Source organism: Apodemus sylvaticus, chromosome X (genome assembly GCF_947179515.1).
Source record: "Apodemus sylvaticus chromosome X, mApoSyl1.1, whole genome shotgun sequence".
Classification (NCBI taxonomy): domain Eukaryota; kingdom Metazoa; phylum Chordata; class Mammalia; order Rodentia; family Muridae; genus Apodemus; species Apodemus sylvaticus.
Window position 1 is genome coordinate 130535892 of NC_067495.1, and position 12929 is coordinate 130548820.

The 12929-nt window shown below is 36.3% G+C and overlaps 1 protein-coding gene across 13 annotated transcripts in view; it reads right to left on the bottom strand.

Annotated features, from left to right (window-relative positions):
• The window catches only part of Mbnl3 (muscleblind like splicing regulator 3), a 92247-nt gene that overhangs the window by 43241 nt on the left and 36077 nt on the right, over positions 1 to 12929 (bottom strand). For 7 of the 13 annotated variants that reach the window (XM_052170501.1, XM_052170503.1, XM_052170507.1 and 4 more), the window contains exon 2: positions 11332 to 11577. The exons of the other annotated variants lie outside the window; for them this stretch is intronic. In XM_052170501.1, the coding sequence (XP_052026461.1) occupies positions 11332 to 11508 (177 nt within the window). In that variant the 5' untranslated portion in view covers positions 11509 to 11577. The remainder of the gene's footprint in view (positions 1 to 11331; positions 11578 to 12929) is intronic. 13 annotated transcript variants of the gene reach the window in all.

Sequence of the window (12929 nt, forward strand, 5' to 3'; positions counted from 1 at the left end):
AGATTCTTCCCATGCTGACCTGATCTACTTCTATTTATACAGCTACATTCATCTATAAATTTTGAAAATGACATAGAAGAAAGGTATTTTTCCAATAGGATCATTATATTAGGCCTGAAGAGTAAACTTGATGCAGTAGGAATGACAGCATGTTCTTTTAAAATTTGATAAGTATATCAAATATCCCAAATCTACAATAAAGTTCATGACCAGGTTCCAAATGTCTTTCAGGTAACTGTAAGTTAATAGGAAAAAATTGAATTGCATTGCATGATCAAGAAAATCATTCAATACTAAGCGCCTATCATGTAAGGTCAGCCTCATCTCTCTCCAAGTTGCAGAGCCTAAGGAAAGGCAGAGGGGATGTTAGGACTTGAAGCATATTGAGGGGCTGGGAATAGAGTATAAATAGCAAAGATAACCAGGATAACTTTGGGTAGCTGAGAAGGAGGAAGAGCAAGTTTTATGGGGAGACTTGGGATTTCCCTGCGGTATCTCTCATAACACGGAACAGATGTCACGTGCCATCAAAACAAGGTATTAAATTTTAAGAGAAGAGCCTTGATTCTTTTGACAGGTCAGTTGTCCATTAGCACATTCAAATCACACTTATGGACTCATTGTCAAAGCTGACTTCAGCAGAATGTTACTAAATACTTAATATACTTCACTTATTTTTTTCCTTTGTTGAAACATTTAAAAAATATCCCAGGAACATGACTCTGTCTGTCTGTCTGTCCTTTTGTTGTTATTTGTATGTTTTGTGACGGCGGTCTCATGTAGCCCAGGCTGGACAGGAACTAATTATACAGCCACAGAAAACCCTGAACTTTTGATGCTTCTGTCTCCAACCACCAAATTCAGGGATTACAGACACTGGCCACCATGCTCATATTGTCTTTCCTGTTTTCAAAAGAAAGGAGAGTCAGTTGCTTAAACTGGCTCATATCTGCATTACTGAGTATGTCACAGGGCTCAGAATATTCTCTTTTGAATACCGGACATTGCTATCCAGGAACAGTCATAAACATGGGGAGAGTGCAAGATATTGTACTGACTTAAAAAATTCAAAGCTATAAAACATATGTCTGCCTAGATACCCTCTATAAAATGCTATTTTCAGACTATACTCTTAGTATTTTTCTATTTCTTTTCAAAGCAGAGTCTTTCTACTTAATTGTAGTTATTGAGGATTTTTCAAAAAGTGTTTGCATGGCTTCTCTGTATTAGAAATTTTCTTTGCCTTTATGTTCAGACTCCAAGAAATAAAAATGATCTCATTATCATTAATCATGATTCTAATAATACCTTGAGGGGTGAGCTACCTTGTGCTATTAAATTCAATTCTAAACATTTTAATACAAAGTTATGTTTAAATTTTACTAGACTACCACAAAATTCTTTTAAATAATAGCTAATGGTAACCAGACAGAAAAACACTGAAGGTACCAATATAAGGTAAAAGTACACAAAATGCAACATTTATAGAATATCCAACAACACTTGAATAAAGAACAGGTCTATGATTCTGAGGGATAGAATTCCATTTGCACAAATCAGCAGTTTATTAGCCTTCAAATCTAGGCTAAATATCATTGAGTGAAAAAAGTTGGCGATAATTTTATACAAGTTTCATCCATAAGCTGTTTGTTTCACTGAACAAGTGCTTTTAGTTTAAAGGCACTATCACATGCTAGTCACAAAAAGTTATAGTAGTAAGACAAAACAAATAAAATAACAGAAAGAATGGGAGATCTTTACTAAAACTTCACTTAAACTTTGTTTTTGAGATGGGATATCAGTAGGTACCTTAGATTGGCCTCAAACTTTTGATCCTTCTTTCTCATCTCTCCATGCTTGGACTGCAGCTGTGTGCCACTACAGCCAGTCTAAAATATGTGGTGTGTGTGTGTGTGTGTGGTATATGTATATGGTACACATATGTGTGCACATATTTGGAGGGATGCACAAGTGCATGCAAGTATGTACAGGGCAGAAGTTGATGCTAAGCATTCTCCAGCATCATGTTTTCTTAAAGGAACCTCACTGAATTTGGAATCCACCAGAGATTACCCATTCTCCACCTGTAGTCCCAGGATTACAAGCATGTGCACCTGGCTTTTTATGTGGGAGCTGGGTATCCCAACTAGGTCTTCATGCTTGTGGAGTAAGCACCTTGACTATTCAACTACCCCATCCATTTCTCACTCTAACTTTCTGTAATTTTATTAATTATTTGTTGTGTAAGGGAGTTTGTCTGCATGTATGTCTGTGCAGCACATTTGTACCCAGTGCTTTACAGAGGACAGACAAGGGTATCAGGTCCCCTGGAACTGGAATTACCAATGGTTGTGGATACCGGAAATTGAACCCAGGTCCTTTGCAAGAATAGCTAGTAATCTTATCTACAGAGAAATCCTACTAGAACCCCAGTTCAAAGACTTTCCTAAATGGTTATCACTGAATATTTTGTTAAAATATTCATGTGATAATCCAATGATATTCAATCAAGTCTTCACTTTTAAAAGATTCTGTACTTGAAAATTCATCCAAGCAATCTAATTTCAAGTTGAACACATGACTTATGGAGCTACAACAGATTAATAGATATGTACCCAAATGGTTTCACCCTTGATGGCATTCTCTTACCACTGCCAGGATCTGACACACACACATACCATGCACACATGTCATTTAAAAAGTACCCTAGATTTCTCACAGCTCCAAAATAAATCCTAGAGTCCTAACTCTGTACGGGCTTCGTGTGTGCTGAAGACAACTCAGAGCCTTATGCATACTAGGCAAGCACTACCACAGAGTCACATTCTCCATGTAGCTCGCTGAATTTTAAGCCCCTGCCTCTCCAATGTAAGCTCTATGCTCCAGCCTGTCCAAACTTAATACTCAGACACACCTGCATCCCCCTTCCGATTTTGCTTAGAGTATCCCTTCTGCCTGGAATATCCGACTATCCCTTCTTAAAAGAATACTTCAAAAGCCACTTTAGTCAACTCTGTGTCTCTAATGTCTACAGCTAGAGATAATACCAGTACTGTCCTTCTTGTGGACTCTTAACTGTGAGATAAAATATGGCTTAAGACACATAACAAAGCCACCTTATACTAAGAGATCAATTTGGAGTTTTATCTTCCAAAATTTTGTGAACTCAATCCAATCAGTGTCTAATAAGTAAGATGTTTCAATAAATGTTTGTTAAACAAATCATGTCTTTGGGAATTGAATTCATATAGAACTTCTAGTGGATATAACAGGACTGTCAGTATTAAATAACCCCTGACATTTATACAAATTCTGGTAACAAATCACAGTCTTCCAAAGTACCTGCCTGCAGATTTAAAATATTCGTGGTTTTCATGTCTTTTGGTTACATTTGTGACTGATTTTTTTTCCCAAAGTTTTTTGTTTGTTTGGGTGATTTTCTGTGCTGGGAATAGAACTTGGGGTCCTCCATGTGTGAAACATACGCCTTATTGCTGAGCTGAAGCCCTAGCCCTTTGAAGGGACTTCCATACAAGGTATCTTCTTGGTTATTAAAAACGAAGAAACCAAGAAATTGCAAAAACTACAAACTATGCTATCTGCGAAGCTAGAAAAATGTAAGTTTACATAAATGATGAGTATAAACATTCAAAAAACCCCAACTTCTGCCATTAGGTATTTTGAAATCTTTGAAGCAAGAACACAGTGTTCCTGAAGATGTTAGGATTCCTCAAATTATAATGTCAGTGTTACTATCATTCCTAAACAGGCCCATGGACAGAGGTGTGAGGACAATGTGACAGTGTAGTCTTAAAACAACCTCATTTCTGGGTAAAAGGTTAGGGACAATACAATGCTGTCCACATAATGTATTTAATGGCATAAAACACAGCTAGAAAAAAGAGTGTGAAGTCACAGAGGAAAGTAGTCTGAAGCTCTAAACAGGACTGTACAGCTATATTTCCAGCACTTGGAAAGCCTAAGAAAGGAGGGCCCAGACTTAGTGGCCACTCAGGGATACTGGTGAGATTCTGTCACAAAACAAAGCAATAAAAACCACGGGCTACCCCAGTGTAGAGAAATACGAGGACGAGGAGGGGGAGGCAGGAGTGGGTGGGTGGAGAAACACCCTCATAGAAGCAGGAGGAGGGAGGATGGGATAGGGGGTTTCAGGGGGGGAACAGGAAAGGGGATAGCATTTTAAGTGTAAATAAGGAAAATATCCAATAAAAAAAAGGAAAAAGAAAACATGGGTTACAAAAACAGCTACCAGTAGAGCTGGTAGCTAGCAGGCATTCGGCCTTTCATTTTCATTCTCAGCTATGCAAAAAGGCAACAACACATTCTGTACATTTTTGTATGTAGAAGATTTAGAATATCACTACTATGTAGTTTGTCAGCAAATTGTGGCTGGCACACAATATATACCTTGGTTTGGAGAACATGTTGTATTTAACACAGTTATATTACTATGGGCTCTACACTTTCAAATTTAGGGACAATTTTCACAGTCTGGAAACCACCCTCACTGTCTACGCTTACCCAGAAGAATATGGGCAGGAGCAAAGGGTAATTTTTATACCAACTTTGAGTGTGTCAAAAAATCAATTTTAGCAGGAAAAAAATCATTTATGATAGAAACATCCACTAGAAGGTATATATAAATTTAATAAATGCTTCTGACAAAGTCATAGCTGAAAAACTATTTCTAATGATGTATCCTATAGCCATATGCTCTTTAACCAAATAACAGATTACTCATGGCAGTAAATAATACTACACAAATCTATCATAAGCTATGTAAACAATTTAGTCTATTTCTACTGATCATGTGGTTGATTCCAGATAGGGGAGATCATTTAGAAAATAAAACACTGACAAAAATGGGATCATTTACCGACTTTTAAAAGAGAACACCACCAAGACAAAAAAAGCAGAAATTAAATACATGTATAATTACATCTGGCAGTAAACTTGACCTTGGGTAAAGTAACTGTCAGTATAGGAATCAAAACCCTGAAATATAGCAAGCATGCTGGCCACTCCTTCAATTCCAGCACTCAGGAGGCAGAGACTGGATATCTGAGTTCCAGAACAGCTAGAGATACACAGAAAGAACCTCTCTAAAATTAATTAACTACTTAACCAAATACATTAATAATAATAAAAGAAAAACCAAACAATGCCAAAACACCAAAGAGGATTACAAATCCAGATTACACAACACAAATAGCTAAAACAAATTTTAAAAATCCAAACTGATTATATAGCTCAATACATACAGGAAAATGAAAAGATAATGAGATCAGACATCTATGATTCCTCTGAAACATGTACATCTGTAAGATGAAGATCAAATGACATGGGATTTAGAGAAAGAGAGTTACTTTAAGGATGGTACAGTCAGAAAGTTTATCTCTTGAGGGAAAATGAGCACTCAGCAAATTATACCCTGGGTACAAAGCAATGTTCCAAAAAAAACAAAAACAAAAACAAAAAACAACCCTGGTACCCACAGTTCACAAAAATATGGTTTAGAAAAGGACAGTATTTTCAGCGACTTCATATAGTTATGCTAACAGAAACAAAATTATTTCTGTATTGCCTTAACATGGAAGAGTTTCTTCATAACTGAGAAGCTGACATACAATACACAGTTTAATTTCAGATTTTCAAGTTTCTCCTATCACATGAGAATGGTATAATCAAAATTGCAATTAGCAAATACATTCCTGGCCCTATCCTGAGTTATATATCACCAGGTGCCCAATTACAATTTGGTTGCAAGGTGGGAGAGAAATGACTTTGAACTATGGTCCTATAAAACAACATTTTGAATAAAGTTAATTAGAGTTCCAAGTTTTTTAAATCCATTCTGAGGCTAAACAGCTACTATAATATTTCCAGGTGATTGGTGACAGATATCACTAGCTAGCTGGTTCACTTTACTAGTACATAACAATATCAGAGAGTCTTATGAAAAATCAACCACCAATTTGATTAACTAATTCAATAATGCAGGGTTTGGGAAAAAGAAAGGACAGAGACAACTCAGTGTTCTGGTGCTTGGAAATAATGTTAGATAACATTGTAAACAACAGTATCTCCTTTCCACTCTCCATTTTGGAACAGTCTAAATGATTAACAATAAGGTAAGAGTATTAGGCATTATTGTTCAGAGCAGTAATCTCAGCACTTGGGAGACTGAGTCAAGAGAATTGTCGAGAATTAGACACTAGGCTGCTTCTAAGATCCTGTCTTAACACATAACCGCAGAAAAAGAACTAAGTACGGAAGCATAAACTTTAATTTAAATTTCACTTTGATATTTTCTCCATTTTTCTTCTCAATTGGAAGCATAAACTTTAATTTAAATTTCATTTTGATATTTTCTCCATTTTTCTTCTCAATTGTAATAAAGACTCAAGTCATCAAGTTCTTCCGATGACTTTGTAGTGATCTTGGGAATTAATGTTCTCTTACTAATTCTTCAGTTTCCTCATGTATGAATGGTAAAGGTTTTTAACTGAATAGTCTTTCAGCAGCCAAAATTCCTCATTGCCTAGTTTTGTTTTAAATTCTATGGACACAAAACTTCTTTAAGCTAATTATCTGAACTGCTGAGCCTTTGGGAAGCAGTTGGGGAAATTTAAGTCAAGTCCCTTCCTTAGAAGTTTTGCTTAGTGCTCATTCTCTGGGTCGGATGACTGCAATGAGTGCGCTGTAAGCTCCTAACACCTAGGAGAATCTGCTGAGGAGTACACAGGGAATGCCTCTATTATTTTTGCAACTTCTCTCTAAATCTAAATTTATTTCAAACAAAAAGTTCAAAGAAGCTGAGGATGCTTGGGTGCTAATCAAGAATCCACTTTTCATTTAAATGAGATTTTAAAACTATTCCTCAAAAGATTATATAAATAAAGGCATATTCCTTTTTAAGGTCATTATCCAAGCTATTTTTAAGTAAAACATTATTTTTCATGACTCTCAGAAAGACAGGCTTTATAGTGCAAGCAAACCACTCTGCTGGAGTTCATAAATGGTACTATATTTTGTTTAATCCTTAGGATTATGGTAAGAGTCCAGCAAGCTATACCTACCAAACACGCATGAGTAACTATACAGTCAAAATAGTCTTTTTCTGTGTGGGGCTGGAGATCAGACTCAGGGCCTTGGCTATGCTGGGCAAACAACCACTGTGCTACCACCTCAGCTCCCAGATACTTAAGTTTTAAGCTACTGAGAACTGCTCTGATTAGTGGCCCAAAATATAGAACATATGAATCCTAGAGCCAATTATTATCTGCAAGCATATTTATATTTATATATAACATGTTTAATTTTTCATAGTATCATTGTGCTTAAGGTTGGATGACATTATTTAAAGGTCCTTAATGTACATTACTCTCCCAGTTCCTGTCACTTAAGAATATATATGGATTAACATAATTGTCCTCTGACTATGACTGCTCTCATGGCTTAACCAGCAAGTAGTTGTTACAAAACCACCCAAAGTACTGATTATGATAGGTAGATATGATTGCTGTCAATGTGCTATAATGCAATACTTGTTGCATTTATGTATTTGCAATATAGCAGGTAGATGATCAAGAATAAAGTGGGAGGATCAAGATATGCCTGATATTTTTGACGCAGAGTATGCAGGTAGCTCTGAAAACCATCACAAACATACTATCTTTTGTTAAATCTACAGGTCATTGATTCTACATGCCAATCTAAATCAATGACAGCACATAATACCATGGAGAGTCAGTATAGAATGGGTTAATCAATGTCACAGGGAAGTTTGAAATGAATGTACTAAGAAGACAAGGTAACTGAGTCAAAAACAGCTGCATAGTAACAAGACACAAGACTTTCCTGTGTAGCTGAGAATTTGTTTACAGGCATCATAAACTAGATTCCTGTCTGAAAATGGTGCAGCATTCACAGAGTTATCAGTGCAACCCTTCAGCACAATGCACAATCAATCCATTCTGATGACCCTTCCTATTGTCATGACCTTCCCTCATTACAAGGGACAACAGGACAGTGTCTATTGTGCCTATAATGTAGGCAAAGAAACATCATCTCTTTAAGTAGCGAATACTAATGGAACATACTCACATACACACACATGCACGTGCACATGCCACGCATGTACACACATATTCACACTCATGCATGTGTGACTCAAAAAAAAAAAAAAACTACCAACCCACAGCCTACAAGTCACCAAATGACTCCTTATTTAACCACTGATGAAAAAAAAAAAAAACAGTACACAGATAAATTCAATGGTGCTTCAATTATACAAATTTAAGAGAAACAATGAATGTGCCAGCAATAATTAAGGCATGTTCTCTGTGTGTGCATATGATAGGAGTACAATCAGCATAGGTCAATTACCCTGATCTCAGGATAGCTTTCATGCATATCTTGGATAAGAAGCAATGCAAAAAAAAAGAAATACAAAGCTTTTATGCAGACATGGGACTCTGATGAATGTGCTATCTAAATGGAAAAATAAATATATAAAAGGCTTTGCATATTTGAAATATTTAATTTTCAAGAAAAGAAATTAAAACTTAGGAATTATGTAAATCATTTTATTTAGTCTGACTGGTCATCAAGATATGAACACAATACCTGAATTTAAGAGCAATGGATCCAGAAGAGTATACAGCATATGAAAATAATTAAGCAATTTACTCTTATTATTGTCCTCAATGTGTTTACTTTATAGTAAGCATTCTTTTGCCTTTAATAGAGACACTGACCTGAAGTCTATAAAAGATTATAGAGATGTGTATCTCCCTCATTCTTTGATGCCTAGAAAGACAGAATCTTTAGATGGTGATTAATTCCCTATCATGCAGTAAACCACAGAACATTGATATATGTAAATTGTAGAACTAAAATCACCCTCATCACAATGGCTATATGCACATGAGCTTGCAGCATTAAGTAATAAATTCTACATAAATGGAATCTTTTTTTAAATAGCTCCTAAAACAAACACTCCATTAATTGTAAGAAGTTAACCTTATACTTGTTTCTTGTTTTGTGTTGTCTCTTTGGAATCTCTACAGACATTGTGAAAGCCAGGTAGTGAAGGTATTATGCATCTGTTAAAGACAAAGTAACTTAAGGTTTGAGAAACAAAAGAGCTGAAAGATCAGATTAGTGGGGCTGGAACTGTATTCCAGATCTCCAGAAGCAAGATGATAAAGGATCTAGTGCAACGTTTGGACTTGCATGTGCCCTGGGTGAAAGATACCACAAGTTAACTAGCTCAGTGCCTCAACACACAACCCAGAATGAAGCAAACAATGAAGAAATATCTTTTCTGAGAGAGGATCTCACTATCTTGCTCTAGCTGGCCTGAAACTTGCTATGTAGACCAGGCTGGCTTTGAACTTAATATAGAATCACTTGCTTCTGCCCATAGATTTCTGGGATGAAAGGTGTGTGCCACCAGGGTTAGCCAAAAAACAACCTGTTGAGTAATTAGATCTGCTTCAAATAAAAGCATTTCAGAGTTTTTCAATGTTAGTACTGCCCTTTGTTTTACCATAATGAGATTCCATAACTAGACTGGTCCACAACAAAAACCAGCAACCAAGAAATAAGCAAAACTACATACATAGTTTTAAGCTGAACATCCCTAATCTGAAAAACTAAAAAGTTCCAAAATCCAACGTTCTGACACCAATATAACATTATAATTGGACAATACCATACATTGCCTCGTTTTGCATTCAGACAACAGAAGAATTAAAGCACCAACATGAAAATGACCTGTTGGTCCTGAATAGTTTATATACGAAATATAAATGAATTTCCCATTTGAAATTGGGTCCCATCCCAAGGTTATCTCGTCATGTACATGAAAATAACCCCAAATCTGAAGAACTTTGTGAAGCACTTCTGGTCCCAATCGTAAGAGTCATTCATAGCAAGGCATTTGAAATATATTCTGAAGAAAGCAACACACAAAGAATGCACCTCTAATAGCCAACGCAGCAGCAAGTAATGACAATGTTAGTGGGGTGAAGTTGATCATTATGATAGTCATATAATATCATGAAATTTCTAAAAATTCTTGCTAAACCTATTTAATTGGCCTGTAATTTCAAATTTCATTTCATATTCATCAGAGCAAATCTATTTAATAAACCAAGAATCCACTCACATTTTTGCTTCACTGGTGTAATTTTCATATTCTTTTCCTTACATTAAACAAAACATGAAAACATTGAACAAAACATGAAAATGAATACATTCTCATGGTACACAATCATTTAAGTCCTCCTGTATATAGCACATCACCTGCCCTCTATTTTGCTATTCTTAAGCTTGAGAACTGTGGTAGTGAGATTTTCTTGATACTTACAAATTAGAAGTTTTCAGTTGTGTGTTTGAGAAGAGACATTAGTGAGGTTAGTTTTATAACAATATGCTTAATCTTCATGAACAGTGAGGTTTTAATGCACATGTTCTGTCTGACTGGTGACTGGTCTTATAAGGCATTTATATCTTACTAATATGCAAAATAAGCTATATATACATATATGTATAATGTAATTCATCACAGGGTTTTTTCTTTGTTGCATGAGAATTTTGGTCACTGCACTGAAAAATCGTAATTCTAGGAGCTGGAGAGACAGCTCGGTGATTAAGAACACTTGCTGTTGTAGTGTATCTAGGTTTGACGTCAAGAAGCTACATGGTGGTTAGCAAGCATCACTAACTCCAGTTCTGGGGGATCGCATGCCTTCTTCTGGCCTCCAGTGGGTACTAAGCATATTGTACATATATACAGGCAGACAAAATATTCATAGATAAATCAAAATGAATAATTCCAATAATTTTTTAAAGTCTAAATTCTATATAGAAATTAAAATCCTATGAGATGGTAAATTAGCCAGGTTGGTGGGAAATGCTTAGAAGCCCAGTGCTCAGAAGGCAAAGGCAGAAGGACTAGTACAAATTCAAGGCTAGCCTGGTCTACATAGTAAGTTACAGACCAGACAGATATACATACAGAGGACCTGTTTAAACTCCAGCAAGTTTACAATATCTCAGTCCTACAAAAATTCCTGAGTTTTCGTTTTTACAAGTATATCTATCTTGACAAGTTGACTTTAGTATAATGAGCCTTCAACTGGTTTAACTAAGCATAAAGAAAAGGGTATGCCTTGTCTTAAACCAAATAATACATACTTTTATAATACTATTATTACTTTTACTCTTTTCTAGCACATCTTCTTTTCAAATGTCTAGAAATCAACACATTGAAGCAATTATGTGCATACACATGGCACTCACCTTTAGTGAATCAAAACAGGCCACCACTCGGCCATTTTCCACATGGCAAACTCTTGGCGGATGGGCAAACCTGCACTCTGTGTCAGCTCGAGAGCAAGTTCCTCTCTGAAATTCTCTACAAACTTCTAAAGTCAGCCACTTGGTATCACGGATTAGAGCTACATTGACAGGTGTCATACTGAGAGCAAACTGGCAATCAATGCACCCTCTTCAGAGAATAATACGACTGCAGATGGTTCAAGGAATCTAAAGGAATCAGAACCAAATAAGAAGTAAGAGCAGGTTGCTTTGGTGGAGCATTTGTTAGCACTTAGGTTCTCACTAAAGTCAAGTCTGATCTGGTCAAAGACTAAAAGCCACTTAGTAAGTCAACATTGCATCAGAATAACCAAAAAATCAAACTAGAGACCAAGTCCTAAGAAGGCAACTAGAAAGGTTAAGATATTGAATGCTATATTTTGTTCCTTTGCTGAATTTGCTTCAAATAACTGGCAGACGTTCAAAAGAATCCTATGCTGTCTAGTTGATGGTTTCAATTATTCTTACAAAAAGCATATGTTGCTGGCTGCCCTTCAATTTGTGGATGGTCTTCGATCAAGGAGAGAAAAGTCTATCTCCCCAACTCTTTACTCTGAAGATTAAGGTTGGGAGGATGTTACAACCTAAAAATATAGTTTTGCAAAATCAAGGGGAGGAAAAATGACTAAGAAAACTGAGAACGAGAGAAAAAAATAAATGGGCAAGTTGCTGACAGTGAACTACAAGCAAGGCAGGTCTGGTAGGGTAGGAGTGGGAAGGGGATATGGGGAGAGGGCTTGGAAAGAGAGCTCTAGAGTAGAATCCAAGCAGCAGAGTTTTCAGAAAAGGCACTTTTCAGAACCTGTAAGAAAAAAATAAATGAAATTAGCTAAACCACTACAATGCTTCCTTTCACATTCTAGATTCTGAAAGAAAAGTATCTAGCCTATGTAAAACAGGAAGCAGCTACACACTGACACTGCAGCTTAGTACAGTCAGCTATAATCAATTAAAGGGCACTTCCCAGTGTAGTACAAAACTGGGCAACATCCCAGTCTCTTAAAAATGATTGTTGACTTTGATACATTCAGAGTATCCTGCATTTTGGTGTCCACTATGCAGAAAATATCATGACAGCCCCTTACACAGTCAATTTACTTGAGTGTGTCTGGTTTTTAGAGGCACCAGGATTCTGTCTTTAAACTAATCTTATCATGGCTGACTGCAGCCTCTATTGTTTGTCCTCAAACCAGAACACAGGAATATATGTATGTATGGAAAACATATATGAAACATTCATGACACAAGTAGCTGGAGACTCACTTCCTATGAAGTGAAATGGAGGATGGAATTATAAAATGTGCTTTCAATTTGAGAAAATTCCTTGAGCAGTTAGGACTATTGTTCCTGGGTATATTTCCCAGGTTATTTATTTTATTTTATGAAAGAAAGGTTTCAACACACACAGGTAGGTGAGATAGAAAGCGTTGCTGAAGCAATATGTTAGGTATTATGCAGCTTGAAGATTTACAGTTAGCTCAGTGTCAACCAGCAACAGTGGCAAGCAACTCAGCTGAAAA